Source organism: Hylaeus volcanicus, unplaced genomic scaffold (assembly GCF_026283585.1).
Source record: "Hylaeus volcanicus isolate JK05 unplaced genomic scaffold, UHH_iyHylVolc1.0_haploid 12221, whole genome shotgun sequence".
NCBI classification, from domain to species: domain Eukaryota; kingdom Metazoa; phylum Arthropoda; class Insecta; order Hymenoptera; family Colletidae; genus Hylaeus; species Hylaeus volcanicus.
The window spans coordinates 607,763-635,598 of record NW_026533163.1 but is presented as its reverse complement, the minus strand read 5'-3'; the positions used below and the strand labels follow the sequence as shown (position 1 = coordinate 635,598).

Below are 27,836 nucleotides of genomic sequence, written 5' to 3'. Positions count from 1 at the left end.
AATAAAATTCTTATTTTTTCCAAGACCCTAACACAATTTTCAGTTCCATACACGCACGATACGTTCCAAGCATGCGTTTCTTAAAATAGTGTCTTTTTTACAGATAGATATAAAGTCTGTTTAAAACTCAATAAGAGTATTGGCAATGCTTTTTCCAACTCAAAAAACATCTTAAAAGAACTGTACTGTAATTTAATAGTAATACGTAAAGTAAGTTTTTTCGTTTACCCAGGAAAACAAATTTTTGTTTATTTTTAAACGTACAAAATCGTCTCGTTTAATTTCAAGATAATAGCTAACGAAAGGGTTACCGTGACAGCCTTGGTACTTTTATAGAGTTTGTCACATTGACTCCTTACTAAGGCTCGTAATACTTCTAAATTGACCTGGTGTTAACACAAATTATCAAGCAGTAAGATGACGACAAATTAAAGTGTGTATATGGTTCCACTAAAATTCATTAACTAATTTTTTTCAAGCAATCACTTGTAATATCTCTGACAAGAATAGTTATTGAAACGTCTTCTTTTTGTCAACACAAAACACACTTTTAAATATGTGACCTTCTTACAATTGTATCACATTGCTTTTAAAATATGAAACAAAATATATATATCAAGACAATTTTTGCAATCAATTTGAGTATAAAAATTATTAAAGCTAGTGACGAGCTTTTCTAGGAGGAAGTTTTCTTGTCGGTTCCATATCAACCAGTTTCGACAATGATAAAGTGGCTGTTTTTTTTTTTTGAACAGAAGACGAAGAAGAGGACAACGTCGGCTTCGCAGTAACAACAGAATTCTTTTCCACAGATTCCTTAGTGACGGTTGTTGCTTGTCGTTTTTTTGAAGATCGACTTGGTTGTTTTCTCACTTCCTGCAATTGATCCGTTAAAAAAGCTTCTTTAGAAATTTCTGCTTTAGTAACCGTTTTTTTAGAAATTTCTGTTTTGCCAGCCGTTTCTTTTTTCACTTGTTTGGTAGGCTGCACTTTCTTCCTAACAGTAGCAACTCGTTTTACTGGCTTGTTGTTTACCGATTCTAGTTTATTTTGAGTAGGACGAGAGGTCATTTTTTTTTCTTTTTTTATTTTAAGAGCTTTTGGGCTGGGTTTTTTTTTTAGAATTTTGTTTTTTTCTTTTGGAGACACCACCTCTTCTTTATTTATTTTTTTTCTTAATGAAGCGCGTGTTATGCGTTGAGGCACATAATTATCATTCTTCTTTAGATCATTATGCTCTTTTGAAACTAATTCTTCTTCTTCTTTTATCTGAGATTCGGAATTTATAACTTCATGTTCAACTAGTCGTTTTTTCAAAACGTTTTTGTGCTCTATATAATTTGAGTACACAAAACGACTTAAAGTCCCTTCACGGAGTTCAGTCACCCACGCAGGAATAGAGTCATCTGATGCGATAAGACTCTCACCGTTAAAAACTAATGCGACTGAATGTTGGCTTCCCCCACAAGCGGCCAAAACTGCTTTTCCATCAAAATGTTTAGGTGAAACCAAGCAGGGAGATAAAACGGAATTTTCATATTCTTTTCCATCACCGATTTGATACGTTTGTCCTTCACCCCTAGAGTTAGTGAATGTTCACGTGATGAACAAGAAAACAAAAACCATCTTTCTTACCAAGCATATAATACTCCCTTTTTTGTTACAGCAAACATTGTATCGCCACCTTTTCCAATACAGCGCACATTTTCCTTAAAAAATTCCACAGTTGATGGCTTGCGATCCAACATTTTACCATTCGTAGATCGCCCTAACTGATCACTTTTTCCCCAGGTTAACACATCTCCGTTAGAGGTTAACGCTATGCTGGCGAATTGACAGCTTGTAATGTCGCGTATCTGCAATAGAAACAAAACTTAAAAAGAATTAAAAAAAAAAGAACGGACTTTTGTGGAAAACAGAAGAGCTTGTGGAACAGTAACAATTTCGTCTTCTTTTTCAATACCTAATTCGCCACAGCAGTTACGTCCCACTCCATAATATGTTACGTCTTCTTTTTGAACTTCAAAAAAAGTCGTCGCAAGACCCATGAAGAGGTTTGTGATGATTCCTGGTAATTGGAGCCTATGATTTGAAGAAAAGAGTTCAACGTCTTTATCAATTCTTTTACTTAGTAGCTGTTTGTAATTGAGGAAATAAAAGGGATTCTCGAGACATTTTAGAAGAGCGCTCTATGCAAAGTTGACCAAACTCTGCACTACCCCACAGATAAACGAAAGGTTCATTTAACGCATCGTTAGCTAAACAAAGAACTCCGGTATGATTTTCTCCCGAGCAAACTCGTACACAAGTGCCTTGTATCCCTTCAACAAGAGTCGGAATCTATCAAAAAGTATTCACATGAACCCAGAAAAAATGATTTTTAGTACACATATTTATATTTGAATTTGGATGGCAGCATACACAAAAAAAAGTCTTAATAGTAAAATTAAAAAGAATACTTAGAAGAGTGTTCAACTATGTAATGACTTCAAATAAAAACTAGTAACCATCCATTCTATCCATTGTTTTTTTAAAACAAATGTAGTCTACAGATACAGCCAACTTACATATGTTTTTTTTTTTTGTGTGGAAAAGCCAACCGACTGGAAATCCGGAAACCCAATATATCCAGATGAATCCTGTTAAAATATTTAAACCATGTATTTAAATAGAACAGGCTAAATAGTACCTTATAGCAACCCCATATAAAACATTTCCCAAGAGAAGTGATAGCAGCACTATGACAATCCCCGCATGAAATCGCCACAATAGGATCGTTTTCCGGTAGATGTTGGATGCGGACTAATGGATAATATAACAAAAATAAGCGCATAATTTTACCTATTAAAAAACATAAGTACCTGGTTGTTTTTCGGGAAGAGTATTTGGCTCTCGTCCTAAGACTAAATCATCATTGCAACCCCAAGATACCACAGAACCGTCCTCCAAAAGCGCTAATGTATGAAGAGCTCCACATACAATTTGAGTCACTTTTTGTTTTCTTAATTTCTAAAAAAAAAAAAATTTTAATGTTGTACCAAATGATAAACAACAAACAAATTATTGTACCACAATACAACAAGGTGATGGTACTGCAAGAAACTCGTTAAAATAGCGATCTGCAAGCGCTAGTTGGTCACATTCACCTAAATATAACAAAATTTTTTCTCGTTTCCACAAAGGGAAGAGTACATACCCGAACCCCACGTAAAAACTATTCCACAGTTTTGGGTATTATTATTGTTTTCATTTAAAGAATATTTTTCATTGATTGCATCTTCTTCTAGAAAAGATGAACGCAACGTTGTAGAAGAATCTTTTACATCTATCAAAGAATTTGAAGAATTTGTTAAATCTAAAGATCCACGACAATTGAGGGTCATTTGAACTATAGTATCCGGAGCGACTGAACCGAAATTAGGAGTAGCAATCGATGGCGTTTGAGTATCGGGTGTACAGGGCTCAAGAGAATGACTTAAGCGAGAATTTATTGATTTATTTTGAACTGAAGAACTTTCATCTGCAAACACACCAAACGAAAATCTATATCCTTCACTTGCTTGATTGTTCTCGCATAGTTGTATTGAATTAACTCGTTCCGTGACAACTGGTTTATTCAAAGAATCTTTAACACATTTTGAATTTTCACTATCTGGCTGCAAAAGATTGAGTGCATTCGTAGAAAGTGATTTAGAATCACGTAAAGGCGATAGTGGTTTATTGATAGGGTCTACTCGTAATGGAGTACTAACTATTTCATCATCAAAGGTTCGCCGTTTATAATCAGGAATATACTGAGGGGATTCCATAAGATTGGCAAAAAAACCATCAACAATAGTTTTTTTTTGCGTAGGACTTGATCCATATTGAGAATCTGAAAGCAACTGACTGTCTCCAACTTTTTGAACGGGTGTATCGCATGGTCTCGTTCTTTTCTTTGATGCTGGCGACCCAAAGTTTTGAATGTTTGTCGTATCTAAATGGAACCGCGACCGTTTAAAAGAACCAAAGTGTGTGCTTGATTCTGATAGAGACGATGAACTAGCCATAGTACTACATAAAGATGGTTGTTGAGATATAGATTCTTTTAAAACAGGTAGATCCGTTTCACCGGTTTTCAGTGGTATCTCGTAAAATTTGCTTGCCGCAAAAATGTTCTTTTCATTGATTTTTGATGTATCTTGCGATGATATACAAAAATTATTTTTTAAACAGGCCGTTTCATTTGAACACGTATTGGATGTTGTTTTAAAATCCTTGATAAACGCACTCGTTGTTATTGTTTCTGTATTTTGATTAAGTGAAGAGGTACCGAAAAACAAATTTTGACTCGTAGAAGGATTGTTTGTTGATTTAAAAAAGCCTGGTTGAAATATCAGTGACTTTGGTGTAATCTCCTTTGTTGACTGTGTTTCATGGGAATCTTTTTCAGACGGATAACGAGGGGTTTCACAAGCCTCACATACTCCTAAACTGTTCGGATTCGTTATAAAGCACATAGAACAGATCCATTCCTTCGAGCTTTTTTTTAATGTTAATCTGTTTGTGTTGGATTTGGAGTCGTTTATTGGTGAATTTGTCAAAGAAAAATTTAAATTTACCATATATACAATGAGAAATGTTACGTTAAAATACTACCCTTGTGTTAAATAATTTCTATGTTTAATCTCTTTTTTTATAAACGAAAAAATACAGAGACATAACTTTTTTCGGCAAAATAAAAAATTTGTCGGAAATGTTTTAAGAAATTCAAGCTTTTGGACCGTCACAGAAATCTGCGGTCTTTTATTGCAATATACTTGTACAATTATTAGTACTATAAACAATAATTATTAGTGTGATTTTTTTTAAATACTTGGCTATCAGTATGAAATAAAAATGAATTCAATTCAATGATTTAGTATAATTTTCATTCTATAACACAACTAATACTTTCAGCATTATAGGGAAAAGACTTTTGTTAAGCTATTCATCTTTTGTACTGCAGTACGTAAAAGTGGCATGCTTATTTTCGGAAAAATATAAAAGCGTAGCGACCCACAAGCAGTCTATTAATGAATCGAAAATAGGACGATACGACACTGGTATATATCTGACATTTAAAAAAAAAACGCAATCAACAAGTTTTTTCTTTTACAAACACTTTACCTTAGGTTAACAGCATCAGAAATCGGCCAAAAAAACCAACTTGCTTTGTAAAACCAGAAAAAATTGTTAGAAACGTTTTCACGCGCTTTTTGTAGAGGAACATTAGAGTTTGGAAAACCAGTATAAACCATATTCCAAATTGAATTCTGTTTATGACTTGTAATTAAATTTTGGTTAACAGTTGTTATAAAATTTAATGTTAAATTAATAAAATGATTAAAAAAGGGAGTACAAAAAAGAAATATATATAGAGAGATGGGCATATAAATTGTTTGAATAGAAAAAATTTTAAGTGAAACACCTAAATTAAAACGAAACATGACCACACAATATTTTCATATAGAAGCAACTACTTGGCCAAATATTTTTTAGCTGATATGTATCACCAAAGAGAACATCAAGAAAGCGATAAAATGGGCATAGTAGAACTCCGTTAAGGATAATTCCTTGCATCCCCGCAGAAAAAAATTCAGCAGTACATAATTGTTCTTTAGTAGAGCAAACATTTTCTTGAATATTGGTGTGCATCGTCTCTCCATTCAACTCATTTTCTACAAAAAAAGAGCGTTCGATTCTTACTTGTTTAAAGCAAAAAAATTATTTCATGCTAGACTAAAAAAAAGATAAACCATTGATAAAGTAACTAGTTCCTACCGTGAGAAGTGGAGAATCTTTGTGCTACATGATGACGCTGGAAGACTTGCGTCAAAAGGTCAGTAATAGAATAAATAACGAACCCAGCTGAACTATTCAAAAAAATGTCTTTTTTGAGACCCTTAAATGATTTATGTCTATAGTCCGACTTGAAAAAAACTTGATATGTGTTAATAGATGCCTGTTTCAGTAAAATTTTAAAGTGAAGCAATTTTTTCACAACTTTTGTCATCGTTCGTTACATTTTCAAACTTTTCTAATCAGTACGATTCGATAGATTTCTGTGCTTATTTGTGTTTCTATTTGTCATTTTGAGTTTTTTTTTGATTATTGGTCCGGACAACAATTTATAATGTACCTTTTTTATATCAGTTTTTTCTATTTATGATTAAAGAATTGTAACAAAAATATATTCGCAATATTTAAATCTTCAAATTCATTACATTTAATACTTTTTAATATCATGTCAATTCATTTTTTTTTTATAAAAAAATTTATTTTTTTATTTTTTTATGTTTACTCTCTAAAATATGTTAAGACAATTCTTGGAATGTTCAGTAGTGATACAACGTTATGGAATAAAGATGAAGATGGTTTATTAAATATATTGGAATTAAATTCACGGAAATCTACCCTTCTTCCAATAAAACGTTTAGATCTTGTGGAACCGGAAAATGTTTTGTATGATACATTGAGATTTCCTCAAATTGAATACGAATGGATTCATTTCCATGATCACTGCCATAAATTCCAAGAAAAAAAAAATTTTTTTTTTTCTTATAAAAACAATTGGAAATTTTCTTCCTGTTTAAAAATATTAGAAAAATGGCTTGATAATAATATTTTATGGAACGTGTTTCCTACTGAAGGATATCATTATATAGCTGATGATAATTTACAAACTACAATTAAAAGTTCAATATTGTTAAAATACGCTATATGGAGAAAAATATGGAAATATCGTAAAGCTGATATGATTCGTATATTATTTAAAAGTCGTTTTCTTATAGTCGAAAAAGTTTTATTAACACAACAATATTATTTAGTAGTTTTTGTCATTTGTATTTGTTTTTTGTGGGTTTTGATTCTATTAAAAAATATCAAAACAAAGCCTCAATGTCATTTTGATACATTAAAAATCGTTCCAGCACCTTTAACGGGTACCTTTGTTAACATTTTAGAAACGGGAGTTCGTATAGTTTTAGGAGATCAAACAAGTCCTTCACCCTTACAGGATACTTATAAAGAAGAATTATTATCTTCAATTGTTCCGCTTTTCTATTGTTTTTCTATTGGTGTTGTTGTTTTATCGTCTTTTTATCAAAAACGTCCTTTATTAATCTTAACGTTAATTTTTTGGATAAGTTTAAGTACACTTTTTCGTATTTCTCAAGCTTCTTACTTTACTAAATTTGACGCTGAAGAACTTTTATGCTACTTCACAAGACAATCTATCCTAATTCAGCAACAAGAAGCCAATGAAGAACCGACTTTTTTTACACTTTCTTCTTCGCAAAAAACCCCCCTTGAAAATTTTCAACAGCACCTTTTAAGATATTATTTTGTTTCTGAAAATAAATATCTCCATGTCGCTTTATTATTTTGTTGTATATCACTTATTATTCATATATCTCCTTCTTTACAACGCCTTATTGCTATACATTTTGAAGAATTTTACTACAATTCTCAATCATTTTCATTTGTTTGTAAAACACCTATTCAAGCTTTGTGTATTGATTTTTTCGTTTCCATGTTTTGTTTATACATCACATTAACTGTTTATAAAATTCCAATGCTAAGTATCCTGATAACAAGTACGCAAGCTCAAGCCGTTCAATACTTTACGCATCGATTTCCTTGTTTTACTCCTTATGCAATTTTTCAAAAAAATAAACAAATGAATTTCTCTGAAACTCTTTATATTTGGAATAATGCAAGGTAACGTACGATTTTTTAATGAGATGATTTTTTAATAATTATTTTAGATACAACTTCTTTAAAACAGTCAATAGACATATTAATTTAGTACAAAAACCGGCTAACGTTTTTTACATTGCATTCTTCTTATTATTAACGTCCATTTTACTTTTTTCGAGCGATACAAGTTTTTTCCTATATAATGAATACGGTTTAGCCATTTCGCTTGCAGCCTTAGCTACTTCTTGTATTTTACTTGCTTATATTCACGAAGCTGAAAAAGCTTTTAAGGTAATGCCAACAAATTTTTATTCTCTATTCTTTTTCTTATTCCTCACCCGTCTACAAATTATGATTTAACAATTTTTTTTTACAGATAATACACGAAGACCAAGAAACATTATTCTGGGACTGGTGGACTACCGCTAATGAGATATCTATCGAGAAAAATTTGTTAACAAGACCATTACCGGTTTATCAGAAAATGTACCCAACACTTTCAGTATGTATTCTTATTTCCATTTATAAATTAGAAAACTTTTACTGTTTTAGTGTGCTGGAGTACCATTACGCAAAAATTCGTTATATATTGCAATTATATTGCTTTTGTGGATTTGGGGTAAAATATTTTGTGCTTCTTATACGTGTCATAAACAACATATGATGCATTCGACTGAGCATATTTGATGTACTTGTCTATCATTAAGGAATTAGATTTTTTTTAATTATTAAAATGTTATCAAAACAATACAGCAATAAAAATCAATTTTTATCGCATAGCGCTTCGATTGGCTAAACGAGATGGAGGTGCCTGTGCTGATTCTTCACGTGTAACATTAGATATGTTAATTTTTAACGCGCTACAAAAAATATGCCATGTTAAAATAAAAAATATATAATAAATTACGAGCTTACCTTAACATTTCATACGTTCCGTCATCAACAACAATTTTTTCGACAGCTAACTCTGAACTTTCTGGAACATAATCCATTCTTCTTTCACGTTCTTCTTCTTGTAATTTTAACGAAATACCACGAACGGGACGATGTTGTATACGACGCATCAAATGTGTGACGAATCCAGCAATCTTATTTCTCATTCTTTTTGTTGGAATTGTTGCTACTTCTTCCGATATCTTTTTGTTTGTTTGAAAATCCATTGTCAGCATTGGATAGTACTTTTCCACAATTTGCCTTGCAGCCTTTTTGACGGTTTTTGTGCGCACACGACCCTATATTAAAGTAAACAAAACAATAAGTTTCCTTCGAAAAAGTTAAGCAATAGTGTTACCATTGTTATGAATTACTTCGAAAAGGAAGATAACGCTATATCAATACGTCAACCGCCAACAAACCGTTGTGTTTTGCCTGAAAGATGGCTATTATTTCTGCTCACGAAACTATTACATGTTTTCGCTTCTGGCCCAAAAGCGAATCAGACAAAACAATCTAGTTTCTACCCAACATGTTTTTTTCTACCCTTACTATCTTCATTTTATTATACGCAACATTTTAATTAAAAAAATTAAATAAAGGAAAGTATTTTTTAAATTAATCAATGTAATATTTTGTTTGAATACTACACATTTTTGATATTACTTTTGTTACAAACGTTTCATATGAATATATTAACGGACACTGTAGGTCTGATAAATTTTTTACAAGTATGTAAGATTCCGTGAACCGAAACGACAAATTTGGTCTCTATCCGCTTGAAACAGCGGTTAAACAATCGGGCATTTTTTTTTACTTAAAAAGAGTACAGTAATATTTTTTTGACAATTTATAAACACTCAACTTACTTGAAATTGACATATCGTTTTTTTTAGTTGCGTTGAAATGGATTAATTTAAAAGAAAAAAGTCTCCAGGATTGGATAACATTTTTAATACTGTTCGTTGAAATTACTTGTTAACTATTAGAAAATAAGTAATCTCGCCAACTGAAAACGCGTTTGAAAATTTATAGAGAAAAATTTGCAAAAAAAAACATTTCACAACAATAGTTATAATCACATAATTCCACACGCGCATCTCTACGTCAGTTGTCTTGCTACTCATTAACAAGATAGCGTGTCCGAGTGGTTAAGGAGATGGACTAGAAATCCATTGGGATTTTCCCGCACAGGTTCGAATCCTGTCGCTGTCGTTTTTTGCTTTTTTACAAAAGCATGTTCCATCAACTTGATCTGTTTTAAACTTGGAAAACGCAATTTAAAAACGCTGTTCATTTAAAAAACAAGACTAATTTTTTCATGAACAATGTCAATTCTTTAAGTTTTGCATTTCTTCATTTTTTTTTTGAAATCTAGACTCATTGTAACTTGTTTCTTTACTCATAACGTTAGAAAACGTCTTATTTCGTACAACTAAGGTACTGTTGTTAAAATTTTATTAAAAGTTAAAAAAAAGTTGTATAATTTATGTAGACAACGACTACCATCCTTTTAACCGTTTTTCCTCAAGTTTCATTAGTCTATAAGCAATTGCTTTTTCTTTTGCGCCTTCAATACCAAAAGCACTCGCAGCGAAAAACTTGTGTTTATTTTTACCTTTTTCAAACCACTGAGCAACCCATCCATTACGATTGCGATACCAATACACACCTGGTATTTCTGACTTTGGTGGGTTACGCGAGTGGCATGTGGTTGTTGCGCGAGTATTACCGGTTGTGTACTTGGAAGACCGAGATGTACTGCGTTGCTGTGTTGTATTTTTAGAAGGTAGCGTATGGTTAGATGGTGATGGCGGGCTTGATTTTTTTTCGTCTGTATTTTGACAAGGTGGTGTCGAACTAGTTTGATCACAAATTTGATGAGTTGTTATAATTGAGGGATGTTGGACGATGCGTTCTTCTAGAACACTAGAATCATGTTGGTCTTTCCATTGAAACGCTAAATAACGAGCCATATCGGCACCATATCTTGAAACAGGAAAACTACAAAAAATTGGATATCCTAAAGACGAGAACTCTTTTGCGACAGCTACAACCCAAGCATTTTCTTGAGGATTCCACATCACTCTAAGATCATGTGTTGGAGGAGATGAACTTTTGGTCGCTTCAGAATAAGCAGGATAGGAAGAGAAAACGTCAGATGTCGACGTGGCCTGTAGCTTTTGCACTTCAAGAGAGACATCCTCTTGTTGTTTTGAAGAAAGCTTTTTCTTCTTACAAATCGGTAGACGTGTGACTTTATCTTCATTATGCAACTGTTTTTGAGTAGGAATTTTTTTATTTTTAAAACGTAAGGATGCAGTAGGGGATACAAAAGCAGATGCTAAATAAGGATTCAGTTCATTTTTTTTAGCATCATGAAATGTTATGTTATTTGGTTGATACATAAAAGAATTGTAGAAGGTAGTATGGGACGTTTTCTCACATATCCGTTGTGTAAAATTTGGTACGGATGACTCATGATAAGGTTTCGTTACCAAACATAGTTTTTTACAAGAAGGTGATAGTAAGCTTTTGACATCCTCTGTTTCGTTTGAAGGCGGTAAAGAACAAGGCCTTGCTGTGCATATCATAACCACCATACGCCGTTTACGCTTATGAGTTATTTTCACTGGAGATAGTATCTGGCTTGTCACTTTCCCCAAATTAGGTGTGAATGGCATAAAAACGTTTTCTTGTGGGTTATGACATGCAGAGTTTAAAGAAACCATTGATAAACGAGCAGGTGTTGCACAAGTAGAAACTGTTTCATATTTTTGAAAGGACACGAGTGGAGGGTCGTGCAAAGAAGGATACATAAGCATAGAATTTTTAACAGCAGAAATGTCATCCAATTCTTTTCTCGTTGAAGCACCGTTAGACGTTTGCGCAGTATATTGAGATTCTACACATACTGTAATAAAAAATATTGCTAACATGATTTGGTTACCAGAACTATGTTCAGTGTTGGTACGTTTCGTTTCAGGACACTTAAACGCTGCAGATATAGGCTACTATGTACTATTTAAAGTAAAATTAAGCTAATGAATCTTACGCGTAAAAAAAGAAGGTTCACGGCAAGGAGAGGTTGAGACACCAGGGGTTGTTGAGTTATGTCTTTTGTTACAGGAAAATACTACTTGAGATTCACGCAAGTCTAAATATTTTTTCCATTTAGGTGCAGAGTCGTTTAAAAAGAAATTCACATGATTTAAAATATCAGACGATAATGAAAGAAATGGTTGAGAATAATTTTTTTGTTCCACTGATGGAATCAGGAAAAAAGGTTCAAAGTTTGGTTCATGAGACAATCGAAAACAATCAAGGCGATTGAACCACAAACAAAGTAACTCAAAAGCATTTTTCATTGGCAAAATAAAACTTGAGGATAATATTAAATTACTAATTTACACATCAAAAATTACTCAAGGATGAATGTATTATACCTTACTTTTTATGACAGCTCATTGTGTTCAAAGCGAAAAAGGATTCTTGAGGTAAAAAAATTTTCATGTACATTTCAATGGATTCGTTTCTTTCTACTGAAATGTAACGCGAATGCCATTCATGAGAGTGATAATGTGCCGCCCATTGCGGAGACGCTCTTTTCAAAAAACCTAAAATTAATAAACATTCTTGTTGATGGTTGACGGCAGTATTTTTTTTCGTATCAAGTAAAGATGCTTTCTCGTAACATAATTGATCAGGTAAAGAGTTGAATGGTATATTTTGAGTTGCTACCATGTTGCTGTGCTCGCTCGGTGGATAAAACTCTTTCTCAACAATGTTTTCTTTACCAAGTTGTCCTTGTATAGAGATTTCTTGTGATACTCCAGCTTGTGCAGTCTCATATGTACCTTTTTCTTGTTCACCGTCGTCGTGTACACGGTTATCTAATGTTTTGTTTTTCAAAACATTCCGGATACTCTGCATACGAGGAGTAGAAAGTGCAGCATCATAAAAACAAGAAGCTTTTTCACAGCGGCCTGTTTCACACATTCGATGACTTATGCCTGTGCATGTGGAATCGGAATAGAGAAGTGAATCTAATTCTCCTTCATGTAAACAGTTTGCTTTGTACATGTTCCTCAACGCTGTTTTCTCTTCGTCTGTATCTTTCCTCAAATCATGTTTTTGATACGCACTTATAGCCGATCGAAGATAATATGAAGATAAATCAATATCGCTTTGAATATGTCTCGCACCACCAAATATATCTTTTAATTCCTTGAGTGCTTGTAAACATTCAAAAAATAATTTAGTGATTTGATAAGATCCAGACACGCTCTCACACGTTTTTTCATTTTTGTACTTCAATATCTTAGGTGTCGCGGAAGATTGTGGTTTTTCTTGCACATCACATACCAAAGTATGTGTTAGATTGTTTAATGGAGGCGCCTTAATTTCTTGTTCTTTTTTCAAGGTTTTGTTACAAAATAGACCCTTATGGCATTTGATTTGATACCATTCGGCTACACAATGTAGAAATTTATCATCTTGCACCCCTGAATGTACAAAAAATGTATGGGCTAGAACATCTTGATTTTGGCCTTTTTCGAATGTTTTGAAATCATTCTCCTGTTTTAACAACTCGTTTCCCGTGTCTTTCTCAGTTTCAGAGGACTTGCACAAAAACACGTGATTGAGTTCGTCCCTCCTTTCATTGCACATGCTGACAAAATCCAGTAATTCATCCTCGTAATGATCAAGTATCCCCAACCAAGCAACAGAATTTTGCAGTGAACTCTTACAATTTTTCGAACATACGGTATGTTGATACAATGCATAAATATGTGCTAAAAATAATCCTAACGTTTTCAACTCATCAAAGCAAAATTTTTCCTGGAAGCACTTTTTTGGATTGGAATAACTCATGTCTGTTAAGGTTCCACTTTTATTTCCTATCCAGCAAGCCTTAGCGTTAGCTTTATCTAAATCTTGAGTATCGCTTATCTGGCAGTCATTTACAGTTGATTTCTCATAGGTTTTGTTTGAAACTTGTGGTAAACAACTATTTTGTAACACAGATGTCCTATCTATAGAAAATACGTTGCACTGAGAATCTGTTCCCTCACAATTCTGTACACAATCGTTTAAACAATCGTTTGACGACACGTTACAAAAAGAATTTTCTGCATCTTCAGCTAAAGCGTGCTTTTTAATGTCAGAGACGTCTTTCTGTCGTTCGACTCTAAGATCCTGCTGATGGTCAATAGAGTCTTTTGGAGAATTTTCCATGAAAAGACACGGGGATTCTAAGGGCAAACAAGATGGCTGCATGGGTGGAGAAGAGGATTCAAGAGGTACGTAAGAACTTTGAAGAAACGGATTTGAAAAAGAATCACCAGATGTTTTAGATGTATTTAGCAAGTTCATGTAATGAAACGTCGGATTATTTTTTAAACCAGCCTCAAGAATGCTTTTTTCTTGTGTATTATGCTTTGTGTAATTTTGAATTTTTTGTGCCTAAGACAAGTCATAATTACCAGATTTTTGAGATGAAACGGCATTCAAAACTTACATGAGAAGCATCTTTTTCAGACGGCATCATATGAGCTGAATACAACCAAGAATTTTGTTGTTTAGGTTGTACATTTTTTAGTGTTGGTGAAGAATAAGTCTTCGTTAAGAAGGATTTATATAAAGACGAGCGATATTCTTCTTGAGTTACGAGTGAGTTCTGAAAACATTTTTTTTTATCATTTTGATGAGGAAAATTATGACACTGGTGCGCTAATGAATGGCGTTCGGATGAGACATGAGATTCCGACTCATCATGTGTTGTACTATTGTTTAACGTTTGATAAGGCCATTGTTCGGTAGCTCGAGATTTCACACAGTACATGTCTTGTGGTGCATTCGATTCACCCCAACCCTGAGTCAAGTCGTTTTTCATTATCGGAACTGACTTGGTTTCATTCACATGCGGAAAACTTTTACATGGCTCTATAAAATTAATCTCTTCAGGAGTATAGGAAGGTGATGTTATGAAATCTTTTTCATAAAAAGGCTTCTCATCACTATTTCTTGTGTTCCCAAAAGGACAAGTTGTACTGTCCTCACTATACTGTTCGCGTATATACTTTTCGTCTTTTTTTAATGTATCATGCAAAGCTGCATGAAACAAATCTTTAGAAAGATCGGTGTAAAATTTTGACCGGTCTTCTGAATGATGGAAAATTGACGTTGGAGAGACATCGGGAAGAGAAAAAGCTGAATGGCATTCATTATAATTAACCATAGTTTCATGATGCTTTTCTCGTGCATTCGAATCAATATTTAAATATTTGACAAAAGCAGAATCCATATGACTTGTTGTTTGGCCATCTTTTGTAAATTGAGCATTTTCATTATTCACTAATAATTCCTCATTGTGAATGCATACGTCAACTGTAGTATGTGCTTGAGTATTGTATTGAAGTGAATCACTAATCGATGCTAATTTTTTATGAAGCAAAGACGTTGACTTGCTCTGTGGAAGGATTCTATGATCTCTGTTCATTTTTAAACACTTGGATCCTTTTGAGTCTATAGATATCTACATGAAAAACTTTACAATTCAAATTAACAAAAATTAGATTTGAAAACGTACAAGATAATCGTTGGGTACGAAATTATTCGATAGATTATCTAAATAATTGTCAACATGTTCATTATAATTTACATTTAAAGAACTTGATTCACAAGAAATCGTTGGATGAAGTATTGCACTGGAATGAAAAGAAAGTTTTTCGTGAGGAAGTGCGTACGAATTTTCGTATGGAGCCAAAACACTTCGCATAAAGATAGATCACTGTTAAAATAATGTGATTATAGCGGACTAGAAGGATGCTTAAAATAATTGTTAAGAAAAAGGGAAGAAATTTAAATTATAACGTCAGAGCTCATTTCGGAAATATTCTGATGTAATAATATTTAAAAAGATAACGGAAATGGTTGATTTATTCATTAAATATATGACGATGCCTTCTTGATATATTAAAAAGATGTTGTTTACAACAAAGTGGGTTAATACATGGGGAAAAAAAACATAACACCATTGAGATTTACGATAAATTATTAAAAAAAAAAAGCGTTGGTATTGTATAATTCCTTAATCTTTATACTTAATTTTTTAAACCAAAGTAAACTATTTCACGGACAGATATAATCCATCGAGAAAAAATCTATTGATATAATTGATTTTTAAGAAATCAAGAAGATTTTTACAAAAAAAAAAGCAAAACCTATAGATTACAAAGAATTATTGAAAAAATTCTTTTCTGGAACAATTTTCAATTGAGTTAAAAAACTATACAGCCTTTGAAAGAGATAATGAAAAAAGGATTTAAGAATAACGTAGAAGAACAACTTTGGTAAAAAACTTTATTACCAATAGAAAGCCGTTATCCTAAAAAAAATTTTGAATGCTACCAAGAATCATTGTAAAAGTATTTTTTAAATTATATCGAAAATTAAAAAAACGAATGTAACAAATATTTTTTTCTACGAGAATATTCTATATATAAAAAAAAAATACATACCTTAATATCAAAATATTATAAAGGACATTTTTTTCAAATTATTGTATTAAATAAAACACGACTAAACTTTATTTTGAATCATAGACGTACTGTTTCTTTTTTATCACACTACTTAAATGTACTAAAAGACTGCGTTTTTGAAAAATTTGGAAAAAGGGATACCACTCGTTTAATTCGTTCTTTCCATATTATGTACATAATAAGCAATTATCTGTTCGTTGCTTGAAATAAACAATCGGTACCATTCTTTTACGCTAACAAATAATTCAGATAACTTTGCATTAATAAGTTTTTTTTTTTTCAATGCGATTCAATGCCAGCAACCAAGAAAGTAAAAGCAACGGAATTTTTTTTAAGACGTACCAGTGTCGAAAAAGAGAGATACTACAGGTTTTTTTCAAAAAAATTAAAATTTACAATAATCCTACATGATTAAAAAAAAATTTATACTTTTTGTTAAGAAATCTGCAAAATTTTAGTATCAGAATAGATATTTAGTTATTTACATAAATAGGCAATAAGACGTATGCAATGATTTACTCTATTACAAAGCAATATACTGCATTATGTTACCAACGCATAATAATTTTTTTTGACAAGTGAATAACCTGAGGTTTTTTTGAAGCATCATCTTTGATTATAAGCGCTTTGTTTTACAACTCTCTTTTTTGACATAATTTGATATATCCAACTAATTTTTACGGTGATAATTTTGGGGTTACTCAAAAGTTTATTGAAAAAACAATTGCGTTGAATTCACGTTTGAGCTTTGTAGGCCGCTAGTTTGAATCGTTGTTTTATTCGCACATAGGAAAAAAAAAATTCGCTTTTGCTAAAGCATTCTACTGTTAGTATCCCATTTTACAGAAGATAACGTACCATATGGTAGTCGCAGTGTTTAATACCTTTTTTTCAAAACATCGTGATTATTTAGTAATTAGATAACACACTGTTCTATTATATTTTCTTTTGTTGACTTCCGACTTACACAAAACTCTGTATTTCGCTTTGCATTTGTTTTTTAAATTATTTTATTTTATCCTTGTACGGATTGATTGAGAAGCGCTGTCCCAACGTAATAAAAGTTTTTTTCTAAAAAAAGTTTAAAATAAAATTGAAAAGTAGCAAGCTGATTTATTTTTTTTTGGCTTTTTTCTATATCGCATTTCGTTTTGATGAAACAGATTTAAATTGGTAGAGTTTAAACATTTTTTAAACTTAGTAAAAATTATATAGGTTTCATTGTATTCTATGGTAAGACTATGTCGCAAAACGGTTACTAGATGCCTTTTCATATGTTTTAAGCTTATTTTTTTTGTCTAAAATATACTTTGTATTCTATTTTTAAGGGACGTTAAAGAATATCTGTCATCGTTTTAAGTTTTTAAAAATCAATTAACGAAATAAATACAAAAGAGTAACAAGCAAACATAAGCCAGTGACGGTGGCAAGAATAATACGGTGCTTGAATTGTAATGTACTAATTAACTTCATTGTTTTTTTCAATGTGATGTTTTTTTGATTGAAGTTGAACATAGATGCGTTTGCATTCTTTAACTGAACTCCTTGTCGTGTCATACTTTTCATTATTGTAGCAGCTTGAGATGTTGTACTCTCTAACGTTTTTAATGAAGAATGTATATCCTCATTTTCCTTCAAGAGAGCGTCTCGTTCCATGAAATTCTGATTTTTTGTTTCTGATTTTAATGAATTGGGCTCCAGTAATCGTTCTCTTAGTCTTTTCTCTGATATTTTTTTTAACAAATATTGACTCTGTGATTTGTATTCCTGTGTTAATGCTTCATAACGGTGAGACTGTGTTCTTTGAACGGGATTACCGTTGCTTAAATTTGACATCTGATCAGTGAGTGCTTCAGCAAGAGAAAATAAAGAGTCCAAATCGTGACACAGGTGCACATGAGTTTTGTCATCAAATGTAGAAAGTATTCCTGATTGTTCATATGTGCCCTGTAATTGATCTAAAAGAGATTTGATTGATTCTTGACAGGTAAATAATTGATCTTTTAATGAATTCCATGTTTCATTTGATTTACGGGTAATCTGACCTCTACATTCAGTGGTGTACATTTTCTTAAAAAAAAATAATGATTTTCGTGTGCAACAAATACAGACACTTTTTTTAAATATGAAGAAAAGATTTCATATAGTATTCATTTTTTTAAACTTTTTTGTTTATGTGAAAATGTGTGACAAAATGTCACAGCGGTCGTGACAAATTGCCAAGATGCCACGATTAATGTGGGGTGAATGAAAAACTTATTTATTATTGCATATGCTTGCATGACCTTTACATATATTGAATTGTATAAAGACATTGAAGTAAAAATTATATTTAAAAAACCAATTTTTTGTAAATTGTTGTTTTATTAATGAGAAATTATTCTATGTTGAGTAAGAGACATTCACTACTGCCGAGATGCTCGTCATTTTAGCATAGGTGGCTGTCTTGAAATTCTGTTTGACAGGTCACAGGTTTTGTAAAAACGAGAGGGTTGAAGTGGTATTATAGAAAACAATAAAATATGTATCGTTAAGTTAAGGAAAATCTTTTATTTTTTTTTGTAATGATACGGAGGACTTGAGTATGTCTCTGTATAGAAGAAAAATTTTAGATTTGTCCAATCAAAAATATATGGACGATTATGAAAGTCGGTTAGAACAAGCGGAAAGTGGCATACGGGGTAAGAAATTTTGTGATTTTTAATACAGATTCTAGCTGTTTAATTATTAATGTTTTAGATTTAAACGTTGACCTTTCGAAAATACGTTCTGGTGATGCTTTAGTTGGCAAAAATAAACGTGACACTTTTCTACCATGTTCTCCTCATTCCAAAAATGAACTTTCTAGGGATTCTAGAGTAAAAGAGGACACGTTAAAATGTTTCAGTAGAAACACGCCGTTTAAGTCAAAAACTGTTTCTTCCAAATCACCACATTTACCCAATGATGAGAAGAACTTCAGTCCAGTTTTACGTGATTTTTCACGTCATAATGTTAATCCATACGAACCTCCGAATTCGAGCGACCGCTTGTCATCAAAACTTCGTAACAAAGCTGACAACGATAATTCTGAGCGTTTACGACAGTGCTATCCAACAGTTACTAATGGTACACTTCCTTGTTGAGAAAATTTATTACAAGTTTTTTTTGTGAAACAATCCATTTTTTCTTTTGTATCCTATCATATATTGACATTTTAGATTCCTACAAAAATGACGATTGTTATTTTAAGCAAAAAGATTATACAACAAAAGCTCCGCATTTTAAATATCAGCATGATGGACTTTCAAGTAAGCAATGAAGAGAAGTTTCAAGAAGGAAAAACATGTGTTTCTATTGATTTTAACAGCATTGAAAAGAACGGAAAGCAACGAAGGCGTCAATAGTGAGAGACAGTATAATAAAGACTCTACTCACTGTATTTTACCAGCTTTGATGTCCCCATCTAGCTATACAAAGAGCCCTTCGCAATTAAAAAAGCATCCTTATGATTTCAGCTTTTCGGACACGCAAAATCATCGTTTGTCTTTACGTATGCTAGATAAAGAAGCTGAAGAACGAATATCCAATGAAACTGAAAAAGTAATTCGACAAAACATTTATGTCATGCTGTCGAGATATTACTTAGATATTTAAAAAAGCCAATGATGATCTTTTAAAACATAAACGTGATATGGATAGTCTATATGGAACGAAATTGAGCAGCTTTAGAAGAAAAACTTTTGATGATCAGTCTGAGGCCATTCATGAAATGTAGACTATTTCAATCCATTCTCAATTCTGCATGGTTGATTGCTTGAACTATGTAATATTTAAGGAAAAACTTGGAAGCGAAATTTCACGAACAAGAATCGCAAGTGTTTCAGTGGAGAGAAAAATATACGGACCTTAGTAAAGATTATGAAGAAGCTCTGCATCAACTTACTGTAAGAAGTTAGCCATTCCTTGATGCCGTCTTATGCGAATCGTTGTAGATCATAAAAACTAAATTAGAAAGAGTGGAGAGGTATAAAGAACAAGCGGATGCCGCAACGAGTGAATTGCAAAAACAATATTCTATTATAAAAAATGATTTCGATCGTTCCGAACTTTTGTTACTTCATCAAAAAGGCACTATTGAAAGGCTTCAAAGTGATGTCGATAATATGATAGAATTAAAATCTAATGAAACGAATGAAAAGGTAAAAAAAAAAAAAGTTTGTCAATGTCTTTTTATTTTTATATCATCTTTTTATTTTTAAATTTTATAAACTAAAAAGAAAGCATTAGAAAAACAAGTTGATGTTTTAAATAAAGAAAAAGTACGTTTCTTGCCTTTTCGGCCATTCTTGTTCTTTTAAAAAAAAGATATTGTGGATACGTGAATGACTTAGGAAGTATACGAAAAAGAACTCAACCTACTGAAGTCGACATGTGACACATTTGAAACCAAATACTCGGAATGTTTTAAAAATGTTATTTCTTTACAAACGACGGTGGATGAACAGACTGAATATATCCAAAAATTAGAGAAAAACTGTGCACAACTTGAAGATGATCTTGTTCACAAGTAAATTTTTTTTTTGAATACTCGTGTTTTTTTGTAAGATTTTTTGGTTTTCTATAAATTCGTTACTGCGGTGAATTCAGAAAACAGTCTGAAATTTGTCATATGCAAATGATTGAAGAGCTTAAAGAAAAAGATCGCCTTTCTCAACAACAACAACGACTGCTGCTTCAGGTACGTTTTCTCTAACATTGTTCCGCTTTTTTATTTCTTTAAGCACAGAAATGTACTGAAAGTGAAGAAATTCATCAACAAACATCTTCTTTACAAGATCAATACGAATCTCTAAAGTATAGGATAATGGGACTGCTTTTTCTTTAACTTTACTTTTTTTTTTGTACTCTGATTCTTATTAGAAAAAAACAAAGTGCAACAGAAGAGGAATTAGTAACAGCAACGCGTGAAATTAAACGTCTTTTGTAAGTGACCATTTCAATAAAATGCTCCACTCTTGTATTATTGCTTCTAGTGCGTTAAATGAACAATACGCTGTGGATTTAAGAACTTGTCAAAATGATAATTTATTACTAACACAAGAAAACGTCAAATTACGCAAAGATTATGAAGGGATAAAGAAATTATCTAATTCCAATCCTATTGTTAATAATGTCGCCTATTCTTTAACAACAAAACCTTGTACAAGGTTCACTTGCAATGAATGGGATAACAACCGCTCTATAACGCAACATGATTTTCACACAACTACCATCCAAACTCCCCTGCATACTAAGCCAATAGCTCAAGAAATACCACCTATACTTCAAGGCGGGACTTCCCCTCAATTTCAGGATTCTTCCAAGACATTAATGTCAAATGAAAAAAACAATTCAACAAATGACACAATGTGCTCTAACCAGCCTGATACTACCTACAATATTTATCAGATAGAAGCATTAAAAAAACAACTTATTGTAGGTTTTTGTGCTTGTTTCTACTCTATAATTTGTTATAATGCAATGATATATTCATCATTGCATATTTATTGCTTGAACAGTTTTAGGAATTTTGTTTTTGTTTTAGCTATTAGAAGCTGAAAAAAACCAACTCGAATCCGACTTGGGTAAAATACCACAAAAATATTACGGTACTGTATTTCTTCTTTTTAATCTCCGTATCAAATTAGTATAGAGGGTGGCATTCTTTTTTTAATTAAAGAACGTTTATTTTTTTTTTCTCTCTCTCTCTCTCTCGCCTTTAAAAATAAAATAAAACAACCTTGAGCTTAACGATAAAAAAAAAAATTCCAATGATTTTGGAAAAATCCCTTCTTAAATCAAATTTTCAATTGATGAATCAATGATTTGACCTTGTTCTATTGAAATGCTTTTTTACATTTCGATGTCTTCTTATTTGAGTTTTTTGAATACTTTTTTAAACATAATTTTATTCTTCGGCTTATTTTTTCTAAAAAAATAAAGGCCAGATTTTTAAATTCAACTTTTTTGTTATAACGTCAGGAAGAAATTGTGAGCGATTCAATCAAATCAAATTAGAGCGGGAATTGGTTGAGGTCGATGCAAGTATTCACCGAATACGTCAAGAACTTCGTTTTTGTGGCAATTTCAAAAAACAACAATTTTCTTATGTTTAACAATACACACACATTTTAAGCAGAGCGTTATCAAATCATGTTTCAATACGTGTTGACTAACATCTTTGTTTTAAAACTCCTTGTGTTGTTCAATTTCGCTAGTTTTTCCGTTAGTGTATTCGGTTTATCGGACACTCTACTTGATTAGATTGCTTTTTGAAAAAATTACAAACTTGATACAAAGTGAAAAGTTTTCTACGTATTTTATATAGTTTGATCTTATCTTATTCAAAACCGGGTCACCATTTTTTTTTGAGCTGTAACGCGCTTTAGTTAACGTAGTGCTACACATATGAGAAAGGTTTTATACTAGGAACAGTACCTTACTTTAAGTAAAAATGTCTTTACCAAGTGTCAACTAATTTAAAAACGTAATAATTTTCTGCTTACATTAATATGATACTCTAAATGTTCTCTCATTGTTTTAAAAGGCATTTGGGTACGCGTTGCCGAGGCCCCAAACGTCATACAGATGTAGGCTTCATAGTGTGTGTGTGTGTGTGTGTGTGTGTGTGTGAAGACAAACAAAACAAAAAGGCTTCTTGTAACATTTTTTCTCAGATACTGCGTCATGCTCTCTATGCGCGTGATTTATGTATAGGACGGTACGGCATAACATTTGATACTTTTAAACAACAATGCGAAAGTTTTCGCTTGTTTGCATTTTTCGGTGTAACAGCCGCGTTAACATTAGATTTACTCTTAAGGCCACCTGAAAGCTCTTATTGGAAACGTTACAGTCCTTCGAAATGGCCTAAACATTTGTTGAATTTCTTTCAATCCACCCAACCATCAAGTGTTTTTTTTAATAACCAATATAAAGGAACTCGTAAGGGTTTTGAAGCCTATGAAACATTAATGAAATCATAATGCTGAAAAACTGACACTTATTTTGAGCGTTTATTCACACTTTTTGTTAACGTTAAGAATTTTTAGCAAATTTCAATAAACACAATTGTATTTTTTTTTAACCTGTTCCTTGACTCTCTCTCTCTCTATATATATATATACATGTACGTTTGCGTGTGTTTGTAAGTGGGTGAAAACGGATTTAGTATCATTAAGAACAAACTAGTTTTAAACTTTTCACGTAACACAAAAGGCAAGGAAAACAACATAAGCTCGTGATACCTGGATTTCCAGTTTCGCTCATCCAAGCAATATGTTTTAATAGTATATTGTATATTATTCTAGAAGCATTATGGAAGTTCATGAGGAGAGATCCTATTCGAATAAAGAAGAAAACGATTCAAATGACGAAAAAAGGCATATAAATAAACAAAAAAGTTCTTCAAATGCGTCTTTGAGTCATACAAATAATCAAAAAAGTTCTTCAAATGCGTCTTTGAGTCATACAAATAAGGTACTACAGGTGAAATCCGCTCTTCCCCAGACCTTGCATCATCGTACTTCTACCAAACTTCAAGCAAAACGTTCACACTCAATAGATTCTCGAAATGATGACACTGTGAGGACCGATGAAAAGGCAAATTTTATTACTAATTTCAGTCAGCAAAAACTTCACGCATGGCAGCCTGTTTTGACAACTGGATGGATTGTGTCTTTCTTTTTCGTTTTTGGTTTCATCTTCTCATGTTTAGGTAAAAGTATCTTTTGTCTTTAATGGTACAATCAATTCTACTTTTTACAAGGTATACTCCTTATTCTAACCAGCAATAAAGTAGTTGAATGTGTGGTATGTTTTCAATTCTGTCTTTCTTTTTCTTTCTTTTGAAAAAAATAACACGTATGCATTTAACATCACTTTACTAGTACGAATACCCTGATCCATCAATCACCAACTCCATTTATAACGCTGAAATTCGCCCTGAGCATTGTGTTGGTCCATTTCATACCACAATTTCTCCACCTATTTATTTATACTACGAACTAAGTAACTATTATCAAAATCATCGACGTTATGTCAATAGTCGTCATGAAGAGCAACTAAGGTAAACTTTTCTTAAAGTTGTAAGCACTAGAACGGCTTTTTTTTTTTATTTAGAGGAAAAATCCTAACAGATGCTTCAGATGCTTCCTCTTGCCATCCTATGATAACGGATTCTGATGGTCGTATTTTAAGTCCTTGTGGTTTAGCTGCTCACAGTGTTTTCAATGATAGCTTCACCATGTCTATTGATAATGAAAATGTCAAGTAAATCTTCTACTCTTGATAAAACAGTATCACACATTGTTTTTGGTAGGCTGGATGAAAGTGTTTCCGTTATTGCATGGTCTAGTGACGTTCGCTTTAGGTTTAAAAATCCTCAAAACGTACCAAACGACAAAGTCAATGAATGGTTAAATGAAGATATTTTTCCTAAGAAAGTGGAAAACGGTCATTTCATTGTGTGGATGAGAAACGCAGCGTTACCAACGTTTCGGTAAAAGTACCACATCTCTTCATATACATGGATAAACACTTGTTGTCATCATCCTCCAAAATTAGAAAATTATACGCTCGAATTGATCAACCACTTACATTACCGCTTACAGTTCATATCACGAATCGTAATTTGTTTTTTGATCGTCAGAAACTAAAACTGCTAAATGCTGTTTCTGTAGGGTATCCAGTCGGATCTTTTCAAGGAAAAAAACGTGTTGTTTTATCTACCACCTCTTGGTTAGGAGGACGCAACAAATTTTTGGGTTTCGCCTATATTTTTATTGGTGCATGGTGTCTCATTTTCGGTCTCTTTTTTTGCATAAAGAATTATCGAAAACCACGGTATTAGCACTACTCTTGCTAAAATTTTTTTTTTAAAACCATGACTTGCATTTATTTTTTTAGAATTCTCGGAGATGTTCGATATTTGAAATGGGCTTGTAATCGTTCTTGGTAATATTAATTTCTTCACATTTTTCTTTAAAATAGAAAAATCAGTAAGAAAATAACTATTTTTGTAAAATACTTTTCACGGTAACCTAATGTGTTTTTGATAACAAACTAATTCGTACTTCAACTCTTCCAGCTTAGCAAAATAAAATACTTTATCACAACAAAGATTAAAATACTTATCTTTACAAAACAACATTTAATCCAAGCTTTCAAAATAAACTATTCAAATAATTTGATTCTATGTTCGTTATTTTTTCAGACAAAAAAAAAGAAAGCATTATTTACGTTAAATTCAGCAGTGCTCTAATTCAAAGTATCTGTACAACGAAGAAAATAGAGACCAAAAAAGAAAATTATATTTTTTTGCTTATTTTTTTCAAATCCTTGGAGCGTACATACATCGCCATTGTTTAATAAAAATTCTAAACACCGTTCAATCGTATGCACCCATTGACTACACACAGCATAATATTGTACGTGTTGAATTGGATACCAATACTTCCTAAAATAAAAAAAAACATTTTTTTTCTTGTTATCAAAAAAAAAAACTAACCTGAAAATTATCGTCATTTAAAAAGGTTATCTAATAATTCAATCATTTTAGTAAAAATACAAACCCCATTAAGATATTGTACTTTTATGCTTACCTCAGACAAAGGCAGATGAAGAGTTTGATTGTCTTGAAACTGTAATTGTAAAATCTGCGAAAAAAAAAAATCATTAAAAACAAAAATTTTCTTTTGTCTATTGAAAATTTTTTTCTATACCCTTCTTTCTAAATCCATTTGAATTTTCACTAAATTTTCAACATCATCCTTCGAACGTTTTACACGGAAATACATAGTTTCTAAACATAATTGAGCAAATAAACTCATCAATTGCTCCAGATTTTGTTCCCACGAATCCTGCCATTAACATAGCAAGGTGTTTTAACTTAAAAAAAAAAAAACGCTAACTTGAGCTGAAGGATTCACATCACGCCCGATTTTCTCTTTTTCAGATTCCATTAAGCTTGACAACGAAATAGACAGCGTTTCATCTACGTTTTTCACATACGCTTATGCATTTCATCACCAAAAAAAACATGGCTAGAACGAAGAACTTATAACTACAGGCATTAGTTAAGAAAGGGAACTCATCAGTACCTAGACGAGTTCCATTCCTATTATAAGTCCTAATGCCTATCACTCTTACTGCTACCAGTCCAACTAACACAACTTCATGAACTACTTTAATGGAATAGCTATTAAAACAAGTCCGACTTAAATATCTAACATTCCTTGTCTTGTGGTGTTTGAGTACCATTCAACATTTGACTTATAGTATTGTGACTTGCTTGACCATTCGATGATTGCGGCTCAACCAGTGTAGGGTTATTCAACGACGAATTCGGTTTTATTTCATACATGTCATTTTCTAAAGCACAAGGTTGCAGTTTTTTAATTGTGTAAAACTGTTCAAATAATATATTGTAATACACAGGTAAAAATGTATCTCAATGATTTGATGAATTGTTGGAAACAATCAATGGAGACTTGGGCTTAGATATTGTTCAAGTCATATTCATTATGGACAAAATAATGATTGCTAATTACAAATTGTAGTACGTGAACATGCTACTCACTACACAAAACAATAATTGACCTTACAGCATACTTGTATTTGCAACAATAACGACTGAATCCGCAAAAGCGTTTTGATGACTTGTACTGGAATTCAACAGCGGGTAGCCGAGTGAAGACACATTTGTTATTAAAGCGCAACTTTCTATATTGATACCCATTTTTTCTGCGTCATCTACAGTGCACATCAAGAAAAACGTTCAATAAAACAAGTCTCTAAAATTATTTCGATTTCTGTTTCACGATACATTGAATTTTCTACTTTAGTTGCATTGTGAATACTAATTAAATCAATAAGATTTATTACCTGACACAGAAGCATGTGAGTGTGTCTTGCAGAAGGACACATTACAAAGTTCATTCATTTTTACGTTATCTGTTAAATATTCCACACAATTGTAGTAGTAAAGAAATCTTTTCTTTTATATGTCAAGTTAAAATAAAGTAGAAAAGAATTTTTTTTTAATTTACCGTTACGTGGTACCGACTAAACAAAAAAAAAATCCATTCCAGTGGTGTGCATGAAAAAGAAAAAATATAACTTTTCTTTCTTGTTGCTCAAAACTTTATTTTTTTGTTTGAATCGTCAATTTATTTTTAAAATTTAGTAATGTTATGTAAAATAATTATTTGTATGTTTTATTTTTTTTTTAATTAATTTAATAATTTACCAATCTTTAAACAGCACTTTAACAAACGATACAATATGTCAATCTTTTGTGTTAAAACATTTTGTAGTTTTGTTATTTATACTATGTTTTTTCTTAAAAAGTGTAGATTTTTTTGCACGATTTTTCAAACTAAACTGTCATATTTATTAATATGATTAGTAAATATTAACAAAAAAAAAATGTTTTTTAAAAAGAAATTTTTTAATTGGTAATCTCCTTTACCCATGGCTATAAAACACGTCGAGCGTTTCCTGTGGAGTTATTGAAGTTTAGAAAGACCGTCTTTTGAACAAAAAGACGCTGCGGCGCCTCCCGGTAATATAAAGTATGAACAAAAAGAATACAGTTTTATAGAAAAACAATATGTGAAG

General features: G+C 32.0%; 8 protein-coding genes and 1 non-coding gene across 21 annotated transcripts; 4 read left to right on the top strand and 5 right to left on the bottom strand.

Moving 5' to 3' along the window:
* Window positions 1–438: 438 nt before the first annotated feature.
* On the bottom strand, window positions 439–4,716 carry LOC128883423 (uncharacterized). 2 transcript variants are annotated; one of them, XM_054135770.1, is made up of 9 exons: window positions 3,197–4,716; window positions 3,070–3,146; window positions 2,862–3,009; window positions 2,690–2,802; window positions 2,568–2,639; window positions 2,129–2,340; window positions 1,964–2,082; window positions 1,636–1,873; window positions 439–1,579 (listed from the first exon to the last, which is right to left on the bottom strand). In XM_054135770.1, the coding sequence occupies exons 1-9, from the start codon at window positions 4,602–4,604 to the stop codon at window positions 661–663; spliced, it is 3,306 nt and encodes a 1,101-aa protein (XP_053991745.1). In that variant the 5' UTR covers window positions 4,605–4,716; the 3' UTR covers window positions 439–660. The 2 variants fall into 2 exon arrangements, with proteins under 2 accessions (XP_053991745.1, XP_053991744.1); XM_054135769.1 differs by having other exon boundaries at window positions 442–1,579; window positions 1,636–1,856; window positions 1,905–2,082.
* A 91-nt stretch (window positions 4,717–4,807) lies between these two features.
* On the bottom strand, window positions 4,808–6,223 carry LOC128883426 (uncharacterized). Its single transcript, XM_054135772.1, has 4 exons — window positions 5,803–6,223; window positions 5,502–5,699; window positions 5,149–5,449; window positions 4,808–5,092 (listed from the first exon to the last, which is right to left on the bottom strand). The coding sequence occupies exons 1-4, from the start codon at window positions 6,032–6,034 to the stop codon at window positions 4,966–4,968; spliced, it is 858 nt and encodes a 285-aa protein (XP_053991747.1). The 5' UTR covers window positions 6,035–6,223; the 3' UTR covers window positions 4,808–4,965.
* A 472-nt stretch (window positions 6,224–6,695) lies between these two features.
* Window positions 6,696–8,412, top strand: LOC128883425 (uncharacterized). The gene is made up of 4 exons (XM_054135771.1): window positions 6,696–7,740; window positions 7,788–8,010; window positions 8,096–8,221; window positions 8,272–8,412. Exons 1-4 carry the CDS (start codon window positions 6,776–6,778, stop codon window positions 8,404–8,406), a joined length of 1,449 nt encoding a protein of 482 aa, XP_053991746.1. The 5' UTR covers window positions 6,696–6,775; the 3' UTR covers window positions 8,407–8,412.
* Window positions 8,343–9,675, bottom strand: LOC128883427 (40S ribosomal protein S17-like). Its single transcript, XM_054135773.1, has 4 exons — window positions 9,522–9,675; window positions 9,011–9,468; window positions 8,635–8,951; window positions 8,343–8,579 (listed from the first exon to the last, which is right to left on the bottom strand). The coding sequence occupies exons 2-4, from the start codon at window positions 9,011–9,013 to the stop codon at window positions 8,489–8,491; spliced, it is 411 nt and encodes a 136-aa protein (XP_053991748.1). The 5' UTR covers window positions 9,014–9,468; window positions 9,522–9,675; the 3' UTR covers window positions 8,343–8,488.
* Window positions 9,676–9,785: 110 nt separating this feature from the next.
* Trnas-aga (transfer RNA serine (anticodon AGA)) lies at window positions 9,786–9,867 on the top strand. The gene has a single exon. It is a non-coding gene; the product is annotated as a tRNA-Ser (tRNA).
* A 147-nt stretch (window positions 9,868–10,014) lies between these two features.
* LOC128883422 (uncharacterized) lies at window positions 10,015–13,951 on the bottom strand. Of its 3 annotated transcripts, XM_054135766.1 has the most exons (4): window positions 12,104–13,951; window positions 11,708–12,054; window positions 11,603–11,650; window positions 10,015–11,557 (listed from the first exon to the last, which is right to left on the bottom strand). In XM_054135766.1, the coding sequence occupies exons 1-4, from the start codon at window positions 13,930–13,932 to the stop codon at window positions 10,155–10,157; spliced, it is 3,627 nt and encodes a 1,208-aa protein (XP_053991741.1). In that variant the 5' UTR covers window positions 13,933–13,951; the 3' UTR covers window positions 10,015–10,154. The 3 variants fall into 3 exon arrangements, with proteins under 3 accessions (XP_053991741.1, XP_053991742.1, XP_053991743.1); XM_054135767.1 differs by lacking the exon at window positions 11,603–11,650 and having other exon boundaries at window positions 10,015–11,566; XM_054135768.1 differs by lacking the exon at window positions 11,603–11,650.
* Window positions 13,952–18,535: 4,584 nt separating this feature from the next.
* On the top strand, window positions 18,536–22,535 carry LOC128883550 (ankyrin repeat domain-containing protein 26-like). 3 transcript variants are annotated; one of them, XM_054136049.1, is made up of 16 exons: window positions 18,536–18,877; window positions 18,936–19,304; window positions 19,397–19,486; window positions 19,546–19,581; window positions 19,627–19,778; window positions 19,825–19,949; window positions 20,014–20,122; window positions 20,171–20,377; window positions 20,456–20,497; window positions 20,570–20,745; window positions 20,826–20,916; window positions 20,965–21,032; window positions 21,099–21,161; window positions 21,212–21,653; window positions 21,763–21,826; window positions 22,200–22,535. In XM_054136049.1, the coding sequence occupies exons 1-16, from the start codon at window positions 18,781–18,783 to the stop codon at window positions 22,331–22,333; spliced, it is 2,265 nt and encodes a 754-aa protein (XP_053992024.1). In that variant the 5' UTR covers window positions 18,536–18,780; the 3' UTR covers window positions 22,334–22,535. The 3 variants fall into 3 exon arrangements, 2 of the variants coding, with proteins under 2 accessions (XP_053992024.1, XP_053992023.1); XR_008459051.1 differs by having other exon boundaries at window positions 19,546–19,778; window positions 21,737–21,826; window positions 22,200–22,262; XM_054136048.1 differs by having other exon boundaries at window positions 19,546–19,778.
* A 154-nt stretch (window positions 22,536–22,689) lies between these two features.
* Window positions 22,690–25,564, top strand: LOC128883551 (uncharacterized). Of its 5 annotated transcripts, none has more exons than XR_008459052.1 (10): window positions 22,690–22,807; window positions 22,895–23,934; window positions 23,986–24,029; window positions 24,107–24,285; window positions 24,339–24,488; window positions 24,538–24,717; window positions 24,783–24,844; window positions 24,899–25,061; window positions 25,125–25,253; window positions 25,432–25,564. XR_008459052.1 is itself a non-coding variant. In XM_054136052.1 (10 exons), exons 2-9 carry the CDS (start codon window positions 23,535–23,537, stop codon window positions 25,174–25,176), a joined length of 1,230 nt encoding a protein of 409 aa, XP_053992027.1. In that variant the 5' UTR covers window positions 22,690–22,807; window positions 22,895–23,534; the 3' UTR covers window positions 25,177–25,216; window positions 25,432–25,501. The 5 variants fall into 5 exon arrangements, 4 of the variants coding, with proteins under 4 accessions (XP_053992027.1, XP_053992029.1, XP_053992025.1 ...); XM_054136052.1 differs by having other exon boundaries at window positions 25,125–25,216; window positions 25,432–25,501; XM_054136054.1 differs by having other exon boundaries at window positions 25,125–25,172; window positions 25,432–25,486.
* Window positions 25,390–27,391, bottom strand: LOC128883552 (uncharacterized). 4 transcript variants are annotated; one of them, XM_054136055.1, is made up of 10 exons: window positions 27,266–27,391; window positions 27,102–27,170; window positions 26,829–26,969; window positions 26,448–26,588; window positions 26,129–26,211; window positions 25,940–26,077; window positions 25,820–25,873; window positions 25,726–25,755; window positions 25,650–25,674; window positions 25,390–25,594 (listed from the first exon to the last, which is right to left on the bottom strand). In XM_054136055.1, exons 2-10 carry the CDS (start codon window positions 27,157–27,159, stop codon window positions 25,476–25,478), a joined length of 789 nt encoding a protein of 262 aa, XP_053992030.1. In that variant the 5' UTR covers window positions 27,160–27,170; window positions 27,266–27,391; the 3' UTR covers window positions 25,390–25,475. The 4 variants fall into 4 exon arrangements, with proteins under 4 accessions (XP_053992030.1, XP_053992032.1, XP_053992033.1 ...); XM_054136057.1 differs by having other exon boundaries at window positions 26,475–26,588; XM_054136058.1 differs by having other exon boundaries at window positions 25,390–25,674.
* Between the last annotated feature and the right edge of the window lie 445 nt (window positions 27,392–27,836).

Coding starts and splice junctions, on each gene's coding strand:
- LOC128883423 (XM_054135769.1), bottom strand. CDS start 4,604: ATGGTAAATTTAAATTTTTCTTTGACAAATTCACCAATAAACGACTCC. Junction 3,010..3,069: donor CATCACCTTGTTGTATTGTG/GTACAATAATTT, acceptor TTTTTTTTTTAG/AAATTAAGAAAACAAAAAGT. Junction 2,083..2,128: donor CAATTACAAACAGCTACTAA/GTAAAAGAATTG, acceptor TTCAAATCATAG/GCTCCAATTACCAGGAATCA.
- LOC128883426 (XM_054135772.1), bottom strand. CDS start 6,034: ATGACAAAAGTTGTGAAAAAATTGCTTCACTTTAAAATTTTACTGAAA. Junction 5,700..5,802: donor AAGATTCTCCACTTCTCACG/GTAGGAACTAGT, acceptor CTTTTTTTGTAG/AAAATGAGTTGAATGGAGAG. Junction 5,093..5,148: donor TCTGATGCTGTTAACCTAAG/GTAAAGTGTTTG, acceptor TTTAAATGTCAG/ATATATACCAGTGTCGTATC.
- LOC128883425 (XM_054135771.1), top strand. CDS start 6,776: ATGATTCGTATATTATTTAAAAGTCGTTTTCTTATAGTCGAAAAAGTT. Junction 7,741..7,787: donor TATATTTGGAATAATGCAAG/GTAACGTACGAT, acceptor TAATTATTTTAG/ATACAACTTCTTTAAAACAG. Junction 8,222..8,271: donor AAATGTACCCAACACTTTCA/GTATGTATTCTT, acceptor TTACTGTTTTAG/TGTGCTGGAGTACCATTACG.
- LOC128883427 (XM_054135773.1), bottom strand. Junction 8,580..8,634: donor GGAACGTATGAAATGTTAAG/GTAAGCTCGTAA, acceptor TATTTTTTGTAG/CGCGTTAAAAATTAACATAT.
- LOC128883422 (XM_054135766.1), bottom strand. CDS start 13,932: ATGCAGCCATCTTGTTTGCCCTTAGAATCCCCGTGTCTTTTCATGGAA. Junction 12,055..12,103: donor ACAATGAGCTGTCATAAAAA/GTAAGGTATAAT, acceptor TGTGTAAATTAG/TAATTTAATATTATCCTCAA. Junction 11,558..11,602: donor CAACACTGAACATAGTTCTG/GTAACCAAATCA, acceptor CAGTATGTGTAG/AATCTCAATATACTGCGCAA.
- LOC128883550 (XM_054136048.1), top strand. CDS start 18,781: ATGTCTCTGTATAGAAGAAAAATTTTAGATTTGTCCAATCAAAAATAT. Junction 21,162..21,211: donor CGTGAAATTAAACGTCTTTT/GTAAGTGACCAT, acceptor TATTGCTTCTAG/TGCGTTAAATGAACAATACG. Junction 21,654..21,762: donor CATTAAAAAAACAACTTATT/GTAGGTTTTTGT, acceptor TTTTTGTTTTAG/CTATTAGAAGCTGAAAAAAA.
- LOC128883551 (XM_054136052.1), top strand. CDS start 23,535: ATGGAAGTTCATGAGGAGAGATCCTATTCGAATAAAGAAGAAAACGAT. Junction 24,030..24,106: donor ATAAAGTAGTTGAATGTGTG/GTATGTTTTCAA, acceptor TCACTTTACTAG/TACGAATACCCTGATCCATC. Junction 25,062..25,124: donor AAGAATTATCGAAAACCACG/GTATTAGCACTA, acceptor TTATTTTTTTAG/AATTCTCGGAGATGTTCGAT.
- LOC128883552 (XM_054136055.1), bottom strand. CDS start 27,159: ATGAATGAACTTTGTAATGTGTCCTTCTGCAAGACACACTCACATGCT. Junction 26,970..27,101: donor CTCACATGCTTCTGTGTCAG/GTAATAAATCTT, acceptor TGTGCACTGTAG/ATGACGCAGAAAAAATGGGT. Junction 25,675..25,725: donor TAAATGACGATAATTTTCAG/GTTAGTTTTTTT, acceptor TTTTTATTTTAG/GAAGTATTGGTATCCAATTC.